We start from the raw sequence: 19015 nt of genomic DNA, 5'->3' as shown, positions 1-19015 counted from the left end.
TTTATTTGTAGAGAGAAGTGTAAGGCACTCACGTTTTTGATTTTCTGTAGTTATTTTATAATAGTGAAATATTGGAAACAATTTCAAATGTCTGTTGATAAGGAAATTGGTTAGATAAATCATAGCATGTACATAAAGTGGATATTTTGTAGCCAATAAAAATTATGTTGGGAAGAATCTTTATTGACATAGGTAAGTATTAACAGTATACTACTAAGTTACAAACTGTATGAATAACATGGCCTTAACTTTGAAAAACGTACAGGTAAATGTACATGAAAATGTTTCATATGTACATGTATGTTTATGAAAAAGTTTAGAAAGCTATATATCAAAACATTAACCATGGTAGTTTCCACTGGGAGGGATCCTGGATGATTTTTTTTTATATATAAATTTATTTATTTGTTTTTTACTTTTGGCTGCGTTGGGCCTTCGTTGCTGTGCCTGGGCTTTCTCTAGTTGCGGTGTGCGGTGGCTTCTCTTGTTGCGGAGCACGGGCTCTAGGCGCTCAGGCTTCAGTAGTTGTGGCACGCGGGCTCAGCAGTTGTAGCTCGAGGGCTCTAGAGCGCAGAGTCAGTAGTTGTGGCACACGGGCCCAGTTGCTCTGCGGCATGTGGGAATCTTCCCAGACCAGGGCTCGAACCCGTGTCCCCTGCATTGGCAGGCGGATTCTTAACCACTGTACCACCAGGGAAGTCCTGGATGATTTTTATATTTTATATACTTCCTGTATTGAAGGAATTTTTTTTAATGTATTAGAAAAAGTAACAAAGTTGTTTCCATTTTGGAAAAAAGAAAAAATAAAAGTTTTCAGTGAATTTCTTGCGTAGCTAAGCAACCTCAGTGATGCACTTGGCTAAGTTAATCCTTTTGATATTGATTTGCAATTCAGGCTCTAAACACATTCTGATAATTATCATCCTGCGGGTTAAGAAATTCTAAACGTACAATTGAGTTCTAACATTATCTTTCCATGGATCAATTAAAATACAGAACTTAGATTAAAATGTGCCATAATGCATATCAAAGAACCCCCTAGAGATTTATATAAGAAACTCCATATAAGACAATTTGTATTACTTTGAAAATCAGTAGTCATCCGGATTATTGTACTGAGAATGTAGAAAGTTAGAGGAGAGGGCTTGTTCCATTTCCCAAAGAACTGTCATTTAGCAAGTCTTCACTTCTTTTTTCCCTCCTGTAATAACTGTTCCCTTTGCCTGCTGACACCCTCCCCCCCTTCCTCCCCCATTTCACCATATGGCCACCGGCTTCTCCTGGCTGTGCCTGCTTCTCTCTAAACACACCCCTCTTATTTATCCTTCATTCTTCTTTGGGGCTCCAGAATCTGGGCTATGCGCCAGCCGGCACTGTATTTTTAGCTCAGCGTCATGAAGCCACAGGAATTGGGAATTCCACTAAAAACACTAGCAAACTGTGAACTTGGATGCTGAGAAGCAGGTACTTTTGAAAGGAGCAGCCGTGCATTCCAGACGGCAACGTGTGTGTCGGATAACGGACTTCCCCATCAGAGAAGACACAGCTGGCAGCTCCTGTTGTTTGCCTTTTCCCAATTACCGTGTCCCTGGAGGCTCTGCTGCTGCCTTGGGGGTGGGGGGTGGGGGGTGGGGCATTGTGACACAAGTTCCGCACCTGAGCAGGCCTCAGAAGTGGATGTTGGAAGTGAGGATGAAATCTTCCAAAATGGGTAGGAATTTGTGGAAACATCCATCACACATTTCCATCCGCTCTCTGGAAAGGACACAATCTCTAGCTTGCATTTCCTATTATTTTGCTATTATTATTACTTTCTTAAACATTTTTCTGCTGAACACTTTATTTTTCTAATTTATTTATTTTTGGCTGTGTTGGGTCCTCGTTGCTGTGCGCGGGCTTTCTCTTGTTGTGGAGCGCAGTCTCTAGGTGCGCGGGCTTCGGTAGTTGCGGCACACGGGCTCAGTAGTTGTGGCTCGTGGGCTCTAAAGCGCAGCCTCAGTAGTTGTGGCACATGGGCTTAGCTGCTCCGCGGGATCTTCCCGGACCAGGGATTGAACCTGTGTCCCCTGCATTGGCAGGATTCTTAACTACTGCGCCACCAGGGAAGTCCCTTATTATTATTATTTTTTTTTTGATTTTCAGAGAAGGTGCCAGTTGTAAGTGACAGCTTAAAGAATTTGAGTTTTTATAATTCAACCAAGCCAGGAGCAAGGTGAGGGAATCGCTTTAACTGTGTTATCATTAGCAACAAATCCAGAGTCCAGCATACTTGATAGATCCTGTGACTAGGTAAGTCTGGAGTCTGGGAGCAGAGTAAAGACAGGTACACCACGAACTATTCTGTAAGGGTGAACTCCTAAGTATCATGTGAGAAGAATGGGTAAAGACTAAGAGAGTTCAGGTGGGGAGATTGGGTGGTTCATGGAAGGGGTGGCATTTGTGTTCTTCCCTTTGGTAGCTTGCCTCTCATGGAAGGGTCCAGTGATGAGTGGTTTGCAGTGTAAGCAGACCAGTTGAGGGTTCCGGGACTATCTGTCTTCCAGATTTTCTTCCCATCCTTTTTGGGGCCTTATCTTCCTTTCGGGCTGGGAATTCTCACCAGCAATGTGTCTGGTACTGAATAGTCCCTTTAAGAATCCGCTTCCAAGCTTACTACTTCTTCTTAAAACCTTTCTAAAAACAGTGAAATGACCACTGCACTTAGAATAAAATCCAAACTCCTAACCATGGATTGTGAAGCCATCAGGGGTTTGTCCTTTTTGGCTTTTATACAGGTTACGTCTCCCATCATTCTCTCCCAACCACTATGTCAATCTCTTATCAGCTTCAGGGCCTTTTCTCTCTACTTGAAATAATTGCCAACCTGTTTTAAAAATTGTTATTGTGGTAAAATACACATAATATAAAGTTTACCATTTTAACCATGTTTAAGTGTACAATTCCACGGTACTAAGTGCATTCACAATGTTGTGCAGTTAACACTGCTGTCCATTTCCAGACATTTTCATCACCTCAGAACAGAAACTCTGTACCCATTAAACAAGAACTCCCCATTCCCTCCTCCCTCTAGCCCCTGGTAACCTCTGTTCTACTTTCTGTCTCTGTGAATTTGTATTGTAGGTACCTCATATATGTGGACTCATACAATACTTGTCTTTTTTATATCTGGCTTATTTGACTGAGCACAATATTTTCAAGGTTCATCCATGTTATAGCATGTATCAGAACTTCATTCCTTTTTTTCCTTTCAGTTGTATTGAGATATAATTGACACACAGCACTGTATAAGTTTAAGGTGTGCAGCATAATGGTTTGACTCACATACATCATGAAATGATTATCACAATGAGTTTAGTGAGCATTCATCCTCATATAGGTACAACATTAAAGAAATAAAAATGTGATATTTTTTTCCTTGTGATGAGAACTCTTAGGAATTACTCTCAACAATATTCATATGTCATGTTGTACATTTCACCCCTAGTACTCATTTATCTTATGAGTGGGAGTTTGTACCTTTTGAAGAATATCATTCCTTTTTCAGGCTGAATAATTTTCTACTGTATGTGTATACCACGTTTTATTTATTCATTCATCTGTTGAGGGAGGCTACCTGCTTTCTGCACAGGAAGCTCCTTCTCATCTTTCAAGTTTCAGCTGAAATGTCATCTCTGACATTCTCTTGCTTAGTACCCAACACGTACGTATATTATTTATCATTATTTTCATAGTTTTTATCAGTCTGCCCTACTGGGCTGTAAATCTGGGAGCTCAGTGACCATGTAGTCTTCTTCAGTATCATCTCTTTAGCACCTGGCACAGTGCCTGGCATACCTAAGGCCTGTAGAAGCACCATGAATCACCCCCAAAAGGTGGCCCAGATGATGGCAGGCATAGTGGAATTGGCTTCCAGACTGCATCCCAGCTTGTCCTGTGGCTGAGCCTTGCTGAAACCCTGGCACATGGGCTTCAGTAGTTGTGGCTCGTGGGCTTTAGAGCGCAGGCTCAGTAGTTGTGGCACACGGTTAGTTGCTCCACGGCATGTGGGATCTTCCCAGACCAGGGATCGAACCTGTGTCTCCTGCATCGGCAGGCAGATTCTTAACCACTGTGCCACCAGGAAAGTCCTGTTTATTGGTTTTTGATTCAAATGTTCTATTTACAGCTAGAACATTAAAATGAAGAGTTTTAATTTTTTTTTTTTAAAAAAAGAAAGATTCCTATGCAGCTCAAAGCATCAAAAACCATTTCACCTCTATGAATGGAAGATCTTTTTAAGAGACATGCTGATAGACCCGTGTTTTTTTTCTTCCAGCACTCACGCTTTTACCTACCCTATCACCTCCTCTGCAGTTTCTGAAGTGTTCAGATTCTAGCTGTTTCCATATTAGACACTATTTATTGACAGTAAGTGTTTTAATGTGAAATGGAAAATTTTCTTTTTCCTCCAAATGATCTATGAATACGATCTGAAGGAAATGTATTAGTAGTTGAGGTTAAAGTTCATGGGAAACTTTAGAATAAAAAAATCCATCAAAAAGTAATTTTTTTCTTTCTACTGTCTTAAGGGCAAGTACACTTTTCGTTACTAAAGGGCTTAGTTACAGCCGTTAATAAGCTATCGACACTTTTGGGAATGTGCTTCAGGGAATGCTATAACCCTCCCATTTCCTTTTGATGACTGATAACATTGTCTAAATTCAAGTAGCCAAATATTGTGATGTTAGATTCCAACGCCCAACATCAGTGATGTACGTAATTTAATGCCCAAGTGATCCTGGATTGAGGGTCTAACTAAATTTGGCCAAACTCAGAACATGCCATAAAGTGCATGAAACTTTGTCATAAGGTTACGCTTTCAGCCTTATTCCTTAGGCCATATTTCTTACATATAAACTTCACCAAAATTAATGTTCCTAATGATATTAATAACTCACATGACTGCAGGGGATATTCTAAGGATATAGAATATAGACACAGCCCACAAAGAGCTTACTGTTAAGAGGGGAAGAGAACATTTTTATAAATGAAGAAAGTATAGGTATAAATGCTGAATTATCCAATCTAGAACATGAATGTAGTGTAGACTCTGGTTTCATCTGCCTAGACTGTTTGGGCCCTTACCACCTACCGTGTTGCACTAAATTCCAGGTGTTACATCAACCTTCTGATCTGATCCTAAGGCACAATAGAGACTTCTTCCTATTATTGTTGGGTAAAGATGAACACTGGCTTTAATGTGATTTTCTTCCATTTTCGTACTTGTTTCTGCCCTTTTACTGGAGTTTTTCATCTAGTAGTTTATTTTTCTGGGAAGATCTTTTTTTTTTCCCCCCTTTGGTCAATATCAATAAGTGGAATAGGTCAATCATTTATTCCCCCAGCATTTGGCAAAATGTCTGCCTCAATTTATAGACATTATTGGTCATTCTTTTTTCTTTCTCAGCTTGGTATTTTTTGGTCTCTAAAACAGTCTTAGATGAAGCCTTATTTTACTCTGTTACTTCTGTTGTCAGTCACATGATTGTGCTGATACGTGTCATAAATAGCAGTCATTGGTGGTACAGTCCAGTTGTTGATTAGATGCCATAAATTGCCTATACCTTTCATCAAACAGATTTCCTTCTGGAATATTTTCTTGGGTAGAATTTTAAAGCTAGCAGTGAGGATAAACATTTTTACCTTCAAGATATGAAACAGAGTTACAATATCAATGTTGTCCTTGAAACTGGCACAACACATTTCCCCCCAGGGAGACAGACCTATTTTGAAGTTGATTATTTGAATAAAATCACAGATAATAGGATACTAAGGAAAAATTCCCGGCCATGTTCATAATTAGTTGACTGTATTCCTGATACAGATCCAAACGTTGTTCATAATGTAATTAGCCAGAGAGACGTGTGCTTTAATGAACACCCCTATGCATATGCAATACAAAATTTGTGATGCTTATTTTTTTTTCTTTCCTTTGGATGTTAACTGTTTTTAAATGGCTTCTTTCCTTGTGATAGTGATATTTTTATTACCTATTGCAGTATCTGTTGGATTGATTTTTGAATATGTCTCAATAGGGATCACCTGCTTTCTTGGGTACCATTTGGTCTGAGTAGAAGTGGCAGTGGCTGCCATCTCTCTTAAGCATGGTGGGAATATTTGTGATGGGCTTATGTTCCAGGCAAGACCTGGGCCAGACCCCCATGTCATAGGGTTAAACATCATTACCAAGAAGGCTTCAGGGCAGATACAGTGGCAGAGGAATTCCATTTCCAGCAGCTCTCTTCTCTGGGAAAGTTCTTGGAGACAAGATTGGGGCAGAGGGAGTTGTCATAGAACCCTTCCAGACTGATTTAAATGCTTTTTCATGCAACCTTTTCTTCTGAGGTTTTAGCTAAACTATAGGGTCAGTCCCAGTCAGAGCCTAGAGTGGACCCCCTTCAGTGTGAAGCTGCCCAGATATAATGGACCTGGACTTTGGGGTCACAAAAACCATGGTTTGAATACTGGCTCTGCCTTTTTTTTTTTTCTTTTTTTGCCTGCATTGGGTCTTCGTTGCTGCGCACAGGCTTTCTCTAGTTGTGGCGAGCAGGGGCTACTCTTCATTGCGGTGCGCAGGCTTCTCACTGTGATGGCTTGTCTGTTGCAGAGCACGGGCTCTAGGTGTGCGGGCTTCAGTTGTTGTGGCATGTGGACTCAGTAGTTGTGGCTTGCAGGCTCTAGAGCACAGGCTCAGTAGTTGTGGCAGACGGGCTTATTTGCTCTGTGGCATGTGGGATCTTCCTGCACCAGGGCTCAAACCTGTGTCCCCTGCATTACCAGGTGGATTCCTAACCACTGTGCCACCAGGGAAGTTCTGTGGCTCTGTCTTTTAGTAGTGGTGTAATTTTTGAATGTGACAGAGTCTTAGGACCTCCATTTTTGTATTTATAAACTACATGAGAAAAACCCATCTACCTTGCAGCAGGGTTTTCTGTGAGAAATAAATAAGATAGTGTATATCTAATAGACTACCTTGTGTTTAGTAGGATTTTGATGCATGCTATTATGATTAAAATTATTGCAGTTTAAACAGCTTTCCCAGAATTCACTGGTACAAGACTGATACGTATTAGTTTTTCTACTTTCTCAGCTTTCATCTACTTGGTGTCTGGTAGCTATGTTACCTCTTTTGGATACAAAATATAGAGGTAATGTGTTCCTGTCTTGTTATATATACTTACAATTTACTGATGTGTGTTTCCTTCCTCATGGGTTGTGATCATATCGAAGTAACATATATTGCATCTTGAACAATCATAAAGTAGTAGCAAGCTACCAGTGAACAACTGTTTATTATTTACTATGTAAAAACTACTATCGTGGGTAGGCATTGTGGGGAAGCAAGGGATTATAAGATAAAGATTCTGCCCTTTAGGAACTGTCCATATATTTGGGGAGACATAGTCATTAAAACAAACCCACAAAATCCTCAAGGAGGAAATAAAGGTCAAATGAAGAGGATAGATAAGTATTTTGATTCTACTTCTTCTCTCACTCTCACATCCAGTCTATCACCAAGAACCTTGTTCTGCTTCCAGGATGCATCTCGAATCCATCCTCTTCTTTCCGTCTCCGCCATCACCTCTCAAGTGCATCCAAGACCTCATCTCTCTTTCTGTTGGGCTACTGCTGTTGACACTAACCAACCTCTCCTTTTACTCCTGTTCTCCCATCCCTTATCTACCCAACAGTCAAAATGGTCTTTTAAAAATCTAAGTCAGATTATTTCATTCCCTCACTTAAAATCCTCCAATGGCATTCCACTGCTTTTAAATAAAACCCAGGCTCTTTCCTAAGGCTTACAAGGCCCTCTGTGACCTGGCTCTGCTCTTCTCTGCACCTTCATCTCATGCCACTCTCCATTTTGCTAACTGTGCTACAGCCAACAGGTTGCATTTCCCTTTCTGGAGCATATCAAGAGCTTTCTCGCCTCAGGGTCTTTGCATTGGCTATTTCAATTGATTGAAATGTTCTTCCTCTGGTCCTGGACATGACTGGTTCATTCTCATCCTTCAGGTCCTAACTCTGATGTTACCTCCTCAGAGAGCTCGAACCGTTCCTGACTACTCTATTTAAAAAGTCTTTCCTATCCTATCATGTTATCTTTCCTCCTACATAACATTTACTACAATCTGCAATTACCTTGTTGATTTATTTTTTTGTCTAATTATTCTCCCCCTAAGTTCTGCGAGGGCAGTGATATTTTCCATTTTGTTCTCTGCTATAGTGACTAGCATAGTGTCTGGCATGTACTAGGTGCTCAGTAAATATATGAATAAATGAACAAATGAACATAGGCTATGAAAGTTCAGAGGAAAAAGGGATCCCTCTATTAGTCATGGAGCAGATTCATCACTGGGAAGGATTTTGCTAGGTCTCAGGGAGATAGAGTGTACCTCGAGGAGAGAGAGAGGATGAGCAAGGTGGAAGGGGGTAGAAAGGGGGCATATACTGTAGGTTTTCAGAGATGGAGCTGCTCTTGAGAGGCAGTGGGTATAGGAGAAGGAATCTGAAGGATGTGGATTCTGCTCCTAGCCATCACATGACTACCTATGTGACTTAGGATGTTTTATTTAACCATGTTGAGCCATTTTACCTGTAAAATGGGGGAAATAATCTCTACCATGGAGGGTTACTGTAAGAAGTAATGATATATACTTGGGGCCCTATTGGGATGCATGTGACACTAAATGGTAGCTATTTATACCAATGTTTAATTTAGATTCTCAGCTGTGGGTGTGCATACAAATCAAATTTGCAACTTTGTAGAAATGTGGATGCCAAGAACCCAACTCAGTAATACTCATTCAGAAGAGTTATCTCTGGGTGAGGGTGGGGATGTGTGTGTGAGACTCCAAAATGGGTGATTTGTTCAAAAGCTCCCCAGGTGATTCAGATTGTATAGCTATTGTTTAGAACCATGTGTTTAATCCAAGCCACGCCGGAATCCTCTCTAAATATCTCCTGCCAAGGGACTGTCCAACTCGAATAGCTCTGTGATGGGAACTCACAGAGTTGGGTCCAGATTGCCTACCACTGGACATCTACCTGAGTCCCTAGAGGACAGGCTATTGATTTCTTATCTACCCCCAAGTTAATATTAATTTAAAAAAATCTTGGGACTTCCCTGGTGGTGCAGTGGTTAAGAATCCACCTGCCAATGCAGGGGACACGGGTTCGATCCCTGGTCCCTGAAGATCCCACATGCCGGGGAGCAACTAAGCCCGTGCGCCGCAACTACTGAGCCTGCGCTCTAGAGCCTGCTCACCGCAACTAGAGAAAGCCTGCGTGCAGCAACGAAGACCCAACACAGCCAAAAAAAAATCTTGTCGTCCCAGCTAAAGCCACCATGCCTTCCATTATTCTTGGTGATGTCCAATATAGGAGCCAATTTAGTTATCTTCTGTACTCTTATTCCTTTAGTATCTATGCTTCTCCCCTAATCCGACTATCTGTCACCAGGTTCCCTCCCATATCTCTCCAATATGCTGTTTAGAATTCCAGCTTCAAGGCCAATAGACCTGCATAAACCTATACCCTCAATCTATTCACTGATGATCCCTCTAATTTCCTGCTGTAACTGAACCCTGGCTTAAACTAGATGTTTTTGATGTCAACAATCACTGGGCAGTCTTAGGAAACATTAACCACCTGTTCGGTTGGTTGCTCATGTACACACAAATATACGAATGTTTTGGGCCAGTAAACATGTCTAAAGGTTTGATGTTGGGAAAACATTCTGAGGGCCAAAGGGTCTTGTCTTGTGTCTGGTCAACATGTATGAGAAGGGAACAAATCCCTATGAGCAAACATGGGACTTGAGAGATAGATAGGGTTGGAGGATTTATTTAATGACCACCTCATTCTGGTCCCATAACTGCTCAGGATTTGCATCTGCACTGACCAGAGCCTAACTCTTTTTTGAAAAATCTCAGAGCCAAGTGACTGGTCAGGTGGGTTGAGCTGTTACATTGAGAGTCTTTTGATAACTCCAGTTACAACAGATGAAACCCTGCTCTAAGAGGCCTCCCTCAGGGAAGTAACTCTGGGGTTCTAGAACAGACCAGACATCCATAAAGGGTTGGAGAAGAGTACAATTACAGTAAATCCACCAATTCTGTATCAGAAGCTCATTTAAGAGAAGCCACATATTTCTAATGCCATGAATGGTTAATGGGGAGTTGGGAAGAGATCATAACATTTTCTCTGTTTTTGTATGCTTTATCTCCATAAATGGACTCATGTTTTAAAAGTCTGGATATCAAGAATGCTTAATTTTCTTGGCTTTCTGCAGATGGGGGAGAAAACTAAAAATCAGAATGAAGGCCAAAAGTTATGTATTTTTCTTTCTGGATTTAGGTATAACTGGATTACATTTGCAATTATTATGACTACGTTACTTTATATTTATTACGTTTTCTTGAATAAAATTGTGTCTATGAGCTCCCCACTGCTGTATGGGAAATTTAGCATGTTTTATTTCTTCTCTTCACTTCGCTGCTCAGATTTTATTGAAATAGTTTGGAATTTAATTTTCAAATTATTAATTTTTTCACATTGTTCAGCCTATAGTTCTAGAATTCTTTACTGCTAGTTCTATCCAGCTCTACAGTCACACTTAAATGATTATGGAGACTTACCTGTACATCCTGCTGGTTTCATTACTCACTAGTGTTTCTTCTAAAGCCCTGTCCTTCTCCTTTCTTAGGGCATTTATTCTGATTCTTTTTTTCTGTTGTTGGTCTGAGGTTATTTTTAAATTTTTTTCCAGAAAAGATACATGTACAGATTTTTTTAAAAATGTAAATATCTGAAAATGACTCTTTTATTCTTATATGAAGTAGAGTTTGGCTGGGTCTAAAATGGTAATGTCATAATCCTTGTCCTTCAGATTGTTTTCTGTAAATATTCCAGTGTCTTCTGGTAGTCAGAGTTGCAGAGAAGAAATTTCATGTCAATTTTATAATTCCAGGTTTGTCTCCCTCTATGCAACTGATTTATTTTTCTTTGAAAGGTACATATATATTGAATGTTTAAACTATAAATACTTTCCCCATTAATTTGCTTTAAAAAGTTCAGAGATTTTGTATGTATTTCATTTACTCTTCAGTTAGCAAAAAAAAGAAAGAAAAAAAAAACTACATTTGCATTATTGTCTACTCAGGAGTTAATGATCTGAAGATACATACTAAAAGGTACCAGAAAATCTTAATATGTAAAATAACCCTGAGATGGATTATTTCATTGACCAAGGAATTCTCTATAGTATAAATAATCTCATAATTGGAATATTTTCTATACATGCATGTTTATAAATTTTATTAAACTCAGAGATCTCTATTTTCCTTACTTCTGAACAATCTTACTTTAAATACATGCAACTGGATTATTTGATGGGGTTAGTGTTTTCTCTTCTCCCATATGACTGGACTCTATCATTGCTAAATATTTATTTCTAAAAGGTGAATTATGGGGTAGAAGTCATGGGTCATAACAAGTGCTGTGCTACTTCCCGTTGCAGAGATCAACTGTGGCCACCCTCCGGAAGTGCAGCATGCGGTCCTGGTGGGGAATCACAGCTCCAGACTGGGCGGTATGGCTCACTATGTCTGTCAAGAGGGCTTTGAGAGCCCTGGAGGAAAGATCACTTCTGTTTGCACAGAGAAAGGGATCTGGAGAACAAGTACTTTGTCATGCACAGGTATAGACTCCATTCTGTGGGTCTCCTGTCTCGTGGAAGCAAACAGCAGAACCTAAAACCTTCGATTGCTTACCCTGTGTACTGCCCTGGCTGTGCCATTTACCTGGGCAGGTACCTGGCTTTCGGTTTGTCAGCTAAACCCTGAAGATTTAGAGGGTGGATTGGGAAAATAAGTTGGATAGGAAATTTTATGCATCTAATCTTTTGAAACCCACCTTAAATCACAGTGATTCCTCTCTCTTCTGCTTGGTTGCCTGAGATATTTTTCGCCATGAGCCATTTTCTCAGGGGGGGAATACTTAAAAGTCCTAATTAAGCACATTTGACAGCTTTTCAGAGAGAAGGTGGTGTAATGTATATCTAGGTTTTTAATGTTTATTTTTAATCGTGGTAAAATACGAACAACCTAAAATCTACCACCTTAATGATCTTTTCAGTGTTAAGTAGATTCACGTTGCGCAACCAATCTCCAGAACTTTTTCATGTCGAAAAACTGAAACTCTATACGGGTTAAACAGTAACTCCCTACTTCCCCCTTCCCACAGCTTCTGGTACCACCATTCTGCTTTCTGTTTCTATGAGTTTGACTAATTGACCTCATGTAAGCAGAATCAGGTAGTATTTATCCTTCTGTGACTGGTTTATTTCACTTAACATAATGTACTACAGGTTCATTCATGTTGCTGCCAGTGGTGGGATTTCCCTCTTTTTTCTGGCTGAATAATATTTTGTAGTATATATATAAACATTATGCTTATCAATTCGTCCATTGATGGACAGTTGTGTTGCTTCCACCTTTTGGTTATTGTGAATAATGCTGCTGTGAGCATGGGTATACAAATATCTCTTTGAGACCTTGCTTTCAATTCTTTTGGATATATACCCCCAAATGAAATTACTGGTGAAAAGGAGTTTTGAGACTTCAGTTCACATTCTAGCAGTGCCATGTGTTAGCTGTGTGTCATTAGGTAAGGCATTATTCTCTCGGAGCCGCAGTTTCCTCATCTATAAAAGGGAGAAAATAAAACCTGCTTTTCCTACCTCAAATAATTGTTGAGAGGGAATCAAATGAGATAATCTATGGGGAGCATTTTGAAGTTTAAACCACTGTGTACATGTTAGGTCTTTTACTGAAATTATTAACCTTGCTTGAAGAGGATCTTCTCATGAGTCAGAAGTGTAGACTTCCACATGCTTTATTTCACACCTCGGCCTCCAAGAAATAAGATGGGAAAAGGCAATGATTCTTAGGTTTGTGGTGGTTGGCCGTGGGTGTGACAAATGGTTGTCACCTGGTCTTGAACGGCTCTGGGAATTTATTTCAAGCTGTTAACTTGCTTGGCTCTGAAGAGTGAAATCTCTAGGTCGCTTTGGTCTAGGTCTCTGGCTTGATTTTGTAGCAGAATTATGGAAGAATGTCTTGGGTGTTGCCAATCGAAGTTTTCCATAGGAAAGTCTAACCAGAGCAAATACAACATGCAGACTGCTGGTGATTATTTGTCCATAGAGGAATGGTTCATGACCATTTTGGGGTTAGGAATTTGATGAAATCCATCAATTTGTTCAGTAGATGTTTATTTAGCATACACTGTGTGTGAGGTACTTTGCTGGACACTACCTTCTTGGAATTTACAGGGCAATAGGGTAAATAGACTTTTCTCCAAAGAAATGCACATACGGATATAATATTTTACAAAACCATGGACCTCTGAAGGCCTTGGGTAAAGCATCCCTGGAGTAGATGAAGAACTTAGCTCTGCTGCTGAGGCCCTGCCAGTGCCATGCATTTCCCACATTCAGTTATCTCCACCACAACTGCAGCAGGCTGTAGGCTAGAGATTGCAATCATAGTAACAAGGAAGGGCAGACACGGATGAGAACCCAGAGATCGAGTTCGGCCTTCTCTTAGGTCCCATTGACTTGCCGAACTTGCACAGAGAAGCAAGGGCAAACCTGTAACTAACGCCAAGGACTCCAGAGTCCCAGTCTTCATACTTGGGGACATTGAGAAGAGCTAATGCCATTTTGAACCAGACTGATGGTCATTCCAAACTATTATTGCACCTCCAGCAGCACCTCTAAGAGTTATTTGGAGGAAGTGAGGCAGCTGCCTCGTGGGTTGCTGAATTCCACATCTGGGGAGGTGGTCTTGGCCCAGAGCTGCCTATGGAGTCACTTGGTCAGAGAGCTGGGCCTAGCTTCTGGACCCTCAGCCATTTGCTTCATTGTTCAAGCTGCTGTGCCTCCACCATTCAGAATTCAGTGGGGGTACCAGGATTAGTCACTCCGTGAAAAACCAGTGGATCTGCGTGGGGCATAGTAAGCTATTAATTAGCTGATGCTTGTAGAGCACTTTGAAGAACAAACATGTTATGTAACTGCTAATTATAATTACCAACCTCAGCCTGCCACCGTTCACAAAGTCTGTGGCTCCAGCTGCAGCTGTTTCCATGGGTTTATGCAAGCTTTGATTTAAGGAGAGAAAAGGCTTTCTCCCTGAGGGCTGTGATCTTTCTGTGAGGAGGCCTCTATGCCCTCAATCAAGATTGGCAGCTAAATTCAATTTCCGCAGATAAAGGGGGCGATTTACATGCTGATTAATTCATGGCACAGTGCACATGATCGCTGGGTAGGTAGGTACGAGAGGCTTCTGGAACTGTAGTGAGAGATGCTGATTACCATGGCTCACGCTCAGCTGCCCTCCCTTCCTTCTTTTTCCTGTTTTTCACCTATTTCTTCACACCTCCCCTTCTGTCCCAAATCTCTCTATGTATTTTGTATTTACCTCCTTCAATGTTCACTTTTGGGTTTTTTCCCCATCTTCTTTTATGTTTCTGCCTAACCTGTGAATGCCTTCTACCCCTGTCCTTTGTTTTCATTACTGTTTACCCATCTTTTTATACATGAGTGTTTCATTCTAAATTGGGTAGAATAATTTATCTTCACTTTACATGAGTTGTTGTTAGTTAAAAATATTTTTGGAGTTCCTATTTCTTTGGATTAATAGGACAGATCTGTGTGTATGTGTGTGTATATATATATATATATATATATATATATATATACACATGCACACACACATATATATTTAATTTTATTGAAGTATAGTTGATTTACAATGTTGTGTTAATTTCTGCTGTACAGCAAAGTGACTCAGTTAGATCTGTATATGTTTTTAATGGAGTGTGAACTCCGGCAAGGTGGTGGGACTTTTTTTTTTTTTTTAAGGCCAGTTTAGACTGGAAACTCCAGAGAGCTGAGAATTAGGCAATTACTTTAGTGTCTGGAAAAACCCCAGGTGGAAGCTTGATGTTCAGTGAGTTGGTTTACCTCAAGATCAAAGGGACTGATCCATTCTTGATAAGACTGTCCCTGGCTTTCATTCTGCACAGGTCGTTTGGCTTTTTACGTTTAGAATCCGAGTTAATAATGATGAGGTTGACGCTCACTCACTCCAGGCTCTCTAAAGAGCAACATCTCTATGGAAACACAGACTGGCTGCTGGGATCCTTTCTGGGCCCCTCACCCGACTCAGGGACCGAGTCCAAATGCCTCCAGGCCTCCTGTTAGCTCCTGCCCTTCTGTTTTGTGGTCGATCCTCCTCTTCAGCCCAGTGAGTGCTCACTTGCAGCTGGACATATTTCAGATAGAAGAGAAAGGTCAGCCGGAATAAATGGGCACATTTATGCAAATAGCCACATGGCTGGGATTTGTTTGATTATGTCCATAATGTTTAGACCGTCAAGCATTATAGCTACCATTGATCGTGCACCAACTTAAACACCCACGGCTCTGCTAGGAGCCTTGATGCCATTTTGTCCTCAGAAAAACTCTATGAAGTATTGATGTTTTCATTTCATAGATGAGTAATCTGAGACTCATAAAAGTTATGCAGCTTTCACAGGGTCTTTCAATGACTAGTAAATGGCAGAGACAGGATTTGAACTCAGGCCTGTAGACCTGGAAAGGCAACGAGCTGTCTCCTGCCACTTTCCTAAGCTTGAATTATTTGTAGACCACCCTGACAATGTTTGCCAGAACTAAGGTATTTTTTAATTTAATAAGTTTCTTAAAACAACTTATGTTTAAAACTTAAATTTTAAATTTAAATTTATTGATCAAGGACACAGTAATATATGTGATATCATGAGTTTGATGAACACCTGGGCTTTTTCAAATATACACAAAAATCAATACAAAGCAAACATATAAAAATATATTCATGTGCCACCAAAAAAATCATCCTAAAGTGTATAACGCGTTTTAGGAAAGCACTATTTGAAGCCATGCTTCTTCTACCTATTTTATGTGACTCTAATGACTTAAAAAGAAGAAAGGAAGCATAGCAAAACTCTTATAGCCAAACATGCATTTATTCAAAGTTGTCACCTTGGGAAGCCATACCCTCATTTCAGTGATGCTGCTATTATCAAAATGTGTTGGTTTTGTAATCTATTTGGGAATTGCCTTTGGAGGTAGTTTATGAGTCATATTAGAAGACTGGTCATATCACTTTTGAAAGCAGATACTAGAAATGACATTGAGCTTGACATTCTGTTAAGGTCTCTTGAATTTATTCTGTAGGACCTTTTACTGTTTTCAAAAGTAGAGAAAATGGATATAAAATTGGAAACCAAGAGAGTGCACTAGACTAGGCCCTGACCACAATGGGACTTCTGAGAGAGTAGTCTGTGCTCACTGTCTCTGTCCCCTCCCACCCTGTTCTCTTCTGAGCTTCCTGAAGGAGAATCAGGTGTCCAACACCCCACTTCACTGTTGCTCTCTCTCAAGGTCACTAATGACCATGGTCTAGTGTCAGTCCTTCCTCTTAACCTTTCCACAACATTTAGCATTGTTGATTATCTATCCATACATTTATCAATCTATTCAACCAGTCAACCAAATGATAAATATTTTAAAAATATCTATGTCCAACCAACTGTATTAGTTTCTGGGGTTGGAGAGGTAGATAGATCTTGTCTTCGCTGTCATAGAGCTTACATTCAGGAGAGATAGACATTAAATAACTAATTACAAAATTATTTAGTTACAAACATGATGAGTACCACAGAGAAATACTGGATGCTAATAGAATACTAAAATACATAACTTTATATATGTACATTTATACACACACACACACGCACGCACCCATGCACCACATGCAGAATCTAAAGCAAAGCAAAGGTACTTTATAACCCACGGAGGCTTTGGTCCCCAAAGTCCAATGCAGAGTTCAGTTGGATGCTGTGGGGGCCTACTTTGTTTAGGCCAGAGGAGCCTAAACGTCCTACAACTGGACAAGGCAGAGACCTGCTCTGCCTGCCACTGTCCAAAGTCAGACCTCAGATCTGATCATGGCACCACGTGCCCTCCACTGGGGAAGAAAGAGCCATGTGAGGGAAGAGCAAGAGGTCGAGCCCCCAGTGCTTATGTTCTGCTCCAGGCTCTTCTTGGGTGGGAGCGAGGAGGTCGGGAGGATTGGTAGGAAGGAAGGGAGATAACGTTCGAGGAAGCAGACACTCCTTCAGATCTTCTCTTTCCTTGACTCTCGAGGCATCACACTCTCCCAGCCAACCTCTGACCTCCTTCTGCATTCCCCTTTCTCCTCTAGTTTCCCCTTTGGTTTCCATGTGTCCCAGTGCCCTGCTATCATGCCACCTGCTCTCCATGTCCTACCTGGGCATGTCACCTGCACCCAGGGATTCAACTACCATCTACCCATTGATGACCTTCAAGACTGTTTTTTTCACCCAGGTAGATGAACTCAGACTTAGCATGTTCTAAACACAATTCGTTCGTCTCTTTCTCACAAACCCAGTCTGCTTCCTCCTATATTTCTTATGAGTACAGTAGAAGGCGATCTATTCAGACTCTCAGGCTCAGAGACTGGCAGTCAGCCTAGACTCCTTATCTCTTGCCTCCTATTGCTTTCCTTCAGAATTGCTCACGGTTTTAAATCCAGTGCCCTGATTTCATCTTTTCACCTTTTTGCTGAATAGCTACTTCAGTGCAAAGGCTCTGGGCTATGGAGTCTGGCAGATCTAGTTTTGAATCCTGACTGCACTGCTTACTAGCTGTGTGACCTTTGGCAGGTCACTTAACTTCTCTAAGCCTTAGGCCTGTAAAATGGACACTATAGTGTCAAATTCATGGTGTTATTTTGAAGATTAGATGAATGATACATTTAAAGTACCGTACATGCTATCTGGTCCATAGTAACAACTCAATAAATGTTCACTCGTTATTGATTTCATGATTGCCTCCTATGACTGCTGGGAAAATGTGATCAAATCTATAAAGACCTACGTATCAGTGTTTGATGTATTGTAATCACTGAGTAAAGGGTATCACATTTTTTCCTTGTGACCTCCAGTGTCTCCTTCAAAATGCACCAGAGTTATCGTTCTAAAAAAAGAAGTCCCCCACACCATTGTAAAGCAATTATGCCCCAATAAAGATGTTAAAAAAAAAAAAAAGGAAGTCCCCATCATCTTCCTGCTTTTAGCTCTCCAAGGCTCGTCGGAGTAAGCCTGCGCTTAGTCTAGCGAGCAGGTCTTCCCAAGTCTGATCCCTTCCTCTCTCTGCAACCTCGCTTCCCCTCTTTCCTCCTCCCCAGCACGTTACACGTCTCTGTCTGAATCTGCCACACCCTTTGCACTTGCAGGCATTGGACCTGCTGTTCTGTCTTCTGTCTTCCTCGCTCTTCAGCCATTCAGCCCTGAAGGTCATGCCCCCCACGAAGCCGGCTTTCCCAGGTCTTCCAGTGAGAGTTGGTGGCTTCTTTCTCTATACCCTGTGGTACTTGTGTGCAACTTTGTCCTGATATTTATCAAGTTGTAATTTTTCTGCTTATATGTTTGCTCCCTCCATTAGAAGCCATGTTCCTGAGGGAAGGGCTTCTGTTCTGATCATCGTCACAGCCCAGTGCCTGGCATGGGAGGATGCTTGGCATGCGATAATCGTTCAGTTAAGGGTCAGTGGTGAATAAAGTGCCCTGGAGTCAGTTCCAAAGAGAACTTCCAGAAATGTTTTCCGTTTTCGGTACTATTAGAATTAGGGCGTAGCCTCCCAAGTCATCTCTTTTAAAGGGGCAGCATGGATATGGATGTTTAATAGCTGATACATTTATAACGAAGTCTTTCCAGCTGATTCGTAGACACCTGGAGGGAAAAGCAACCGGATTTTGTTATGCTACTCCTTGGGATGAAATATCTGACATCCCTATAATCAGATCTGGGTCCCTCTGTGCAGAGAGCATGGCACAGCCTGGAG

The 19015-nt window shown here is 41.0% G+C and overlaps 1 protein-coding gene across 8 annotated transcripts in view; it reads left to right on the top strand.

The window, feature by feature from the left end:
* SUSD1 (sushi domain containing 1) overlaps window positions 1–19015 on the top strand; it is a 130567-nt gene that overhangs the window by 28708 nt on the left and 82844 nt on the right. For all 8 annotated transcript variants that reach the window (XM_089913588.1, XM_022579035.3, XM_089913587.1 and 5 more), the window contains one exon: window positions 11561–11740. In XM_089913588.1, coding sequence (XP_089769714.1) covers window positions 11561–11740 — 180 coding nt within the window. The remainder of the gene's footprint in view (window positions 1–11560; window positions 11741–19015) is intronic.

The sequence above is a fragment of the Delphinapterus leucas genome, chromosome 6, assembly GCF_059928025.1.
Source record: "Delphinapterus leucas isolate spDelLeu-1000000601 "Yukka" chromosome 6, BTC_Dleu_Yukka2, whole genome shotgun sequence".
Taxonomy (NCBI): Eukaryota; Metazoa; Chordata; class Mammalia; order Artiodactyla; family Monodontidae; genus Delphinapterus; species Delphinapterus leucas.
This window is presented reverse-complemented; position numbering and strand designations above follow the sequence as displayed.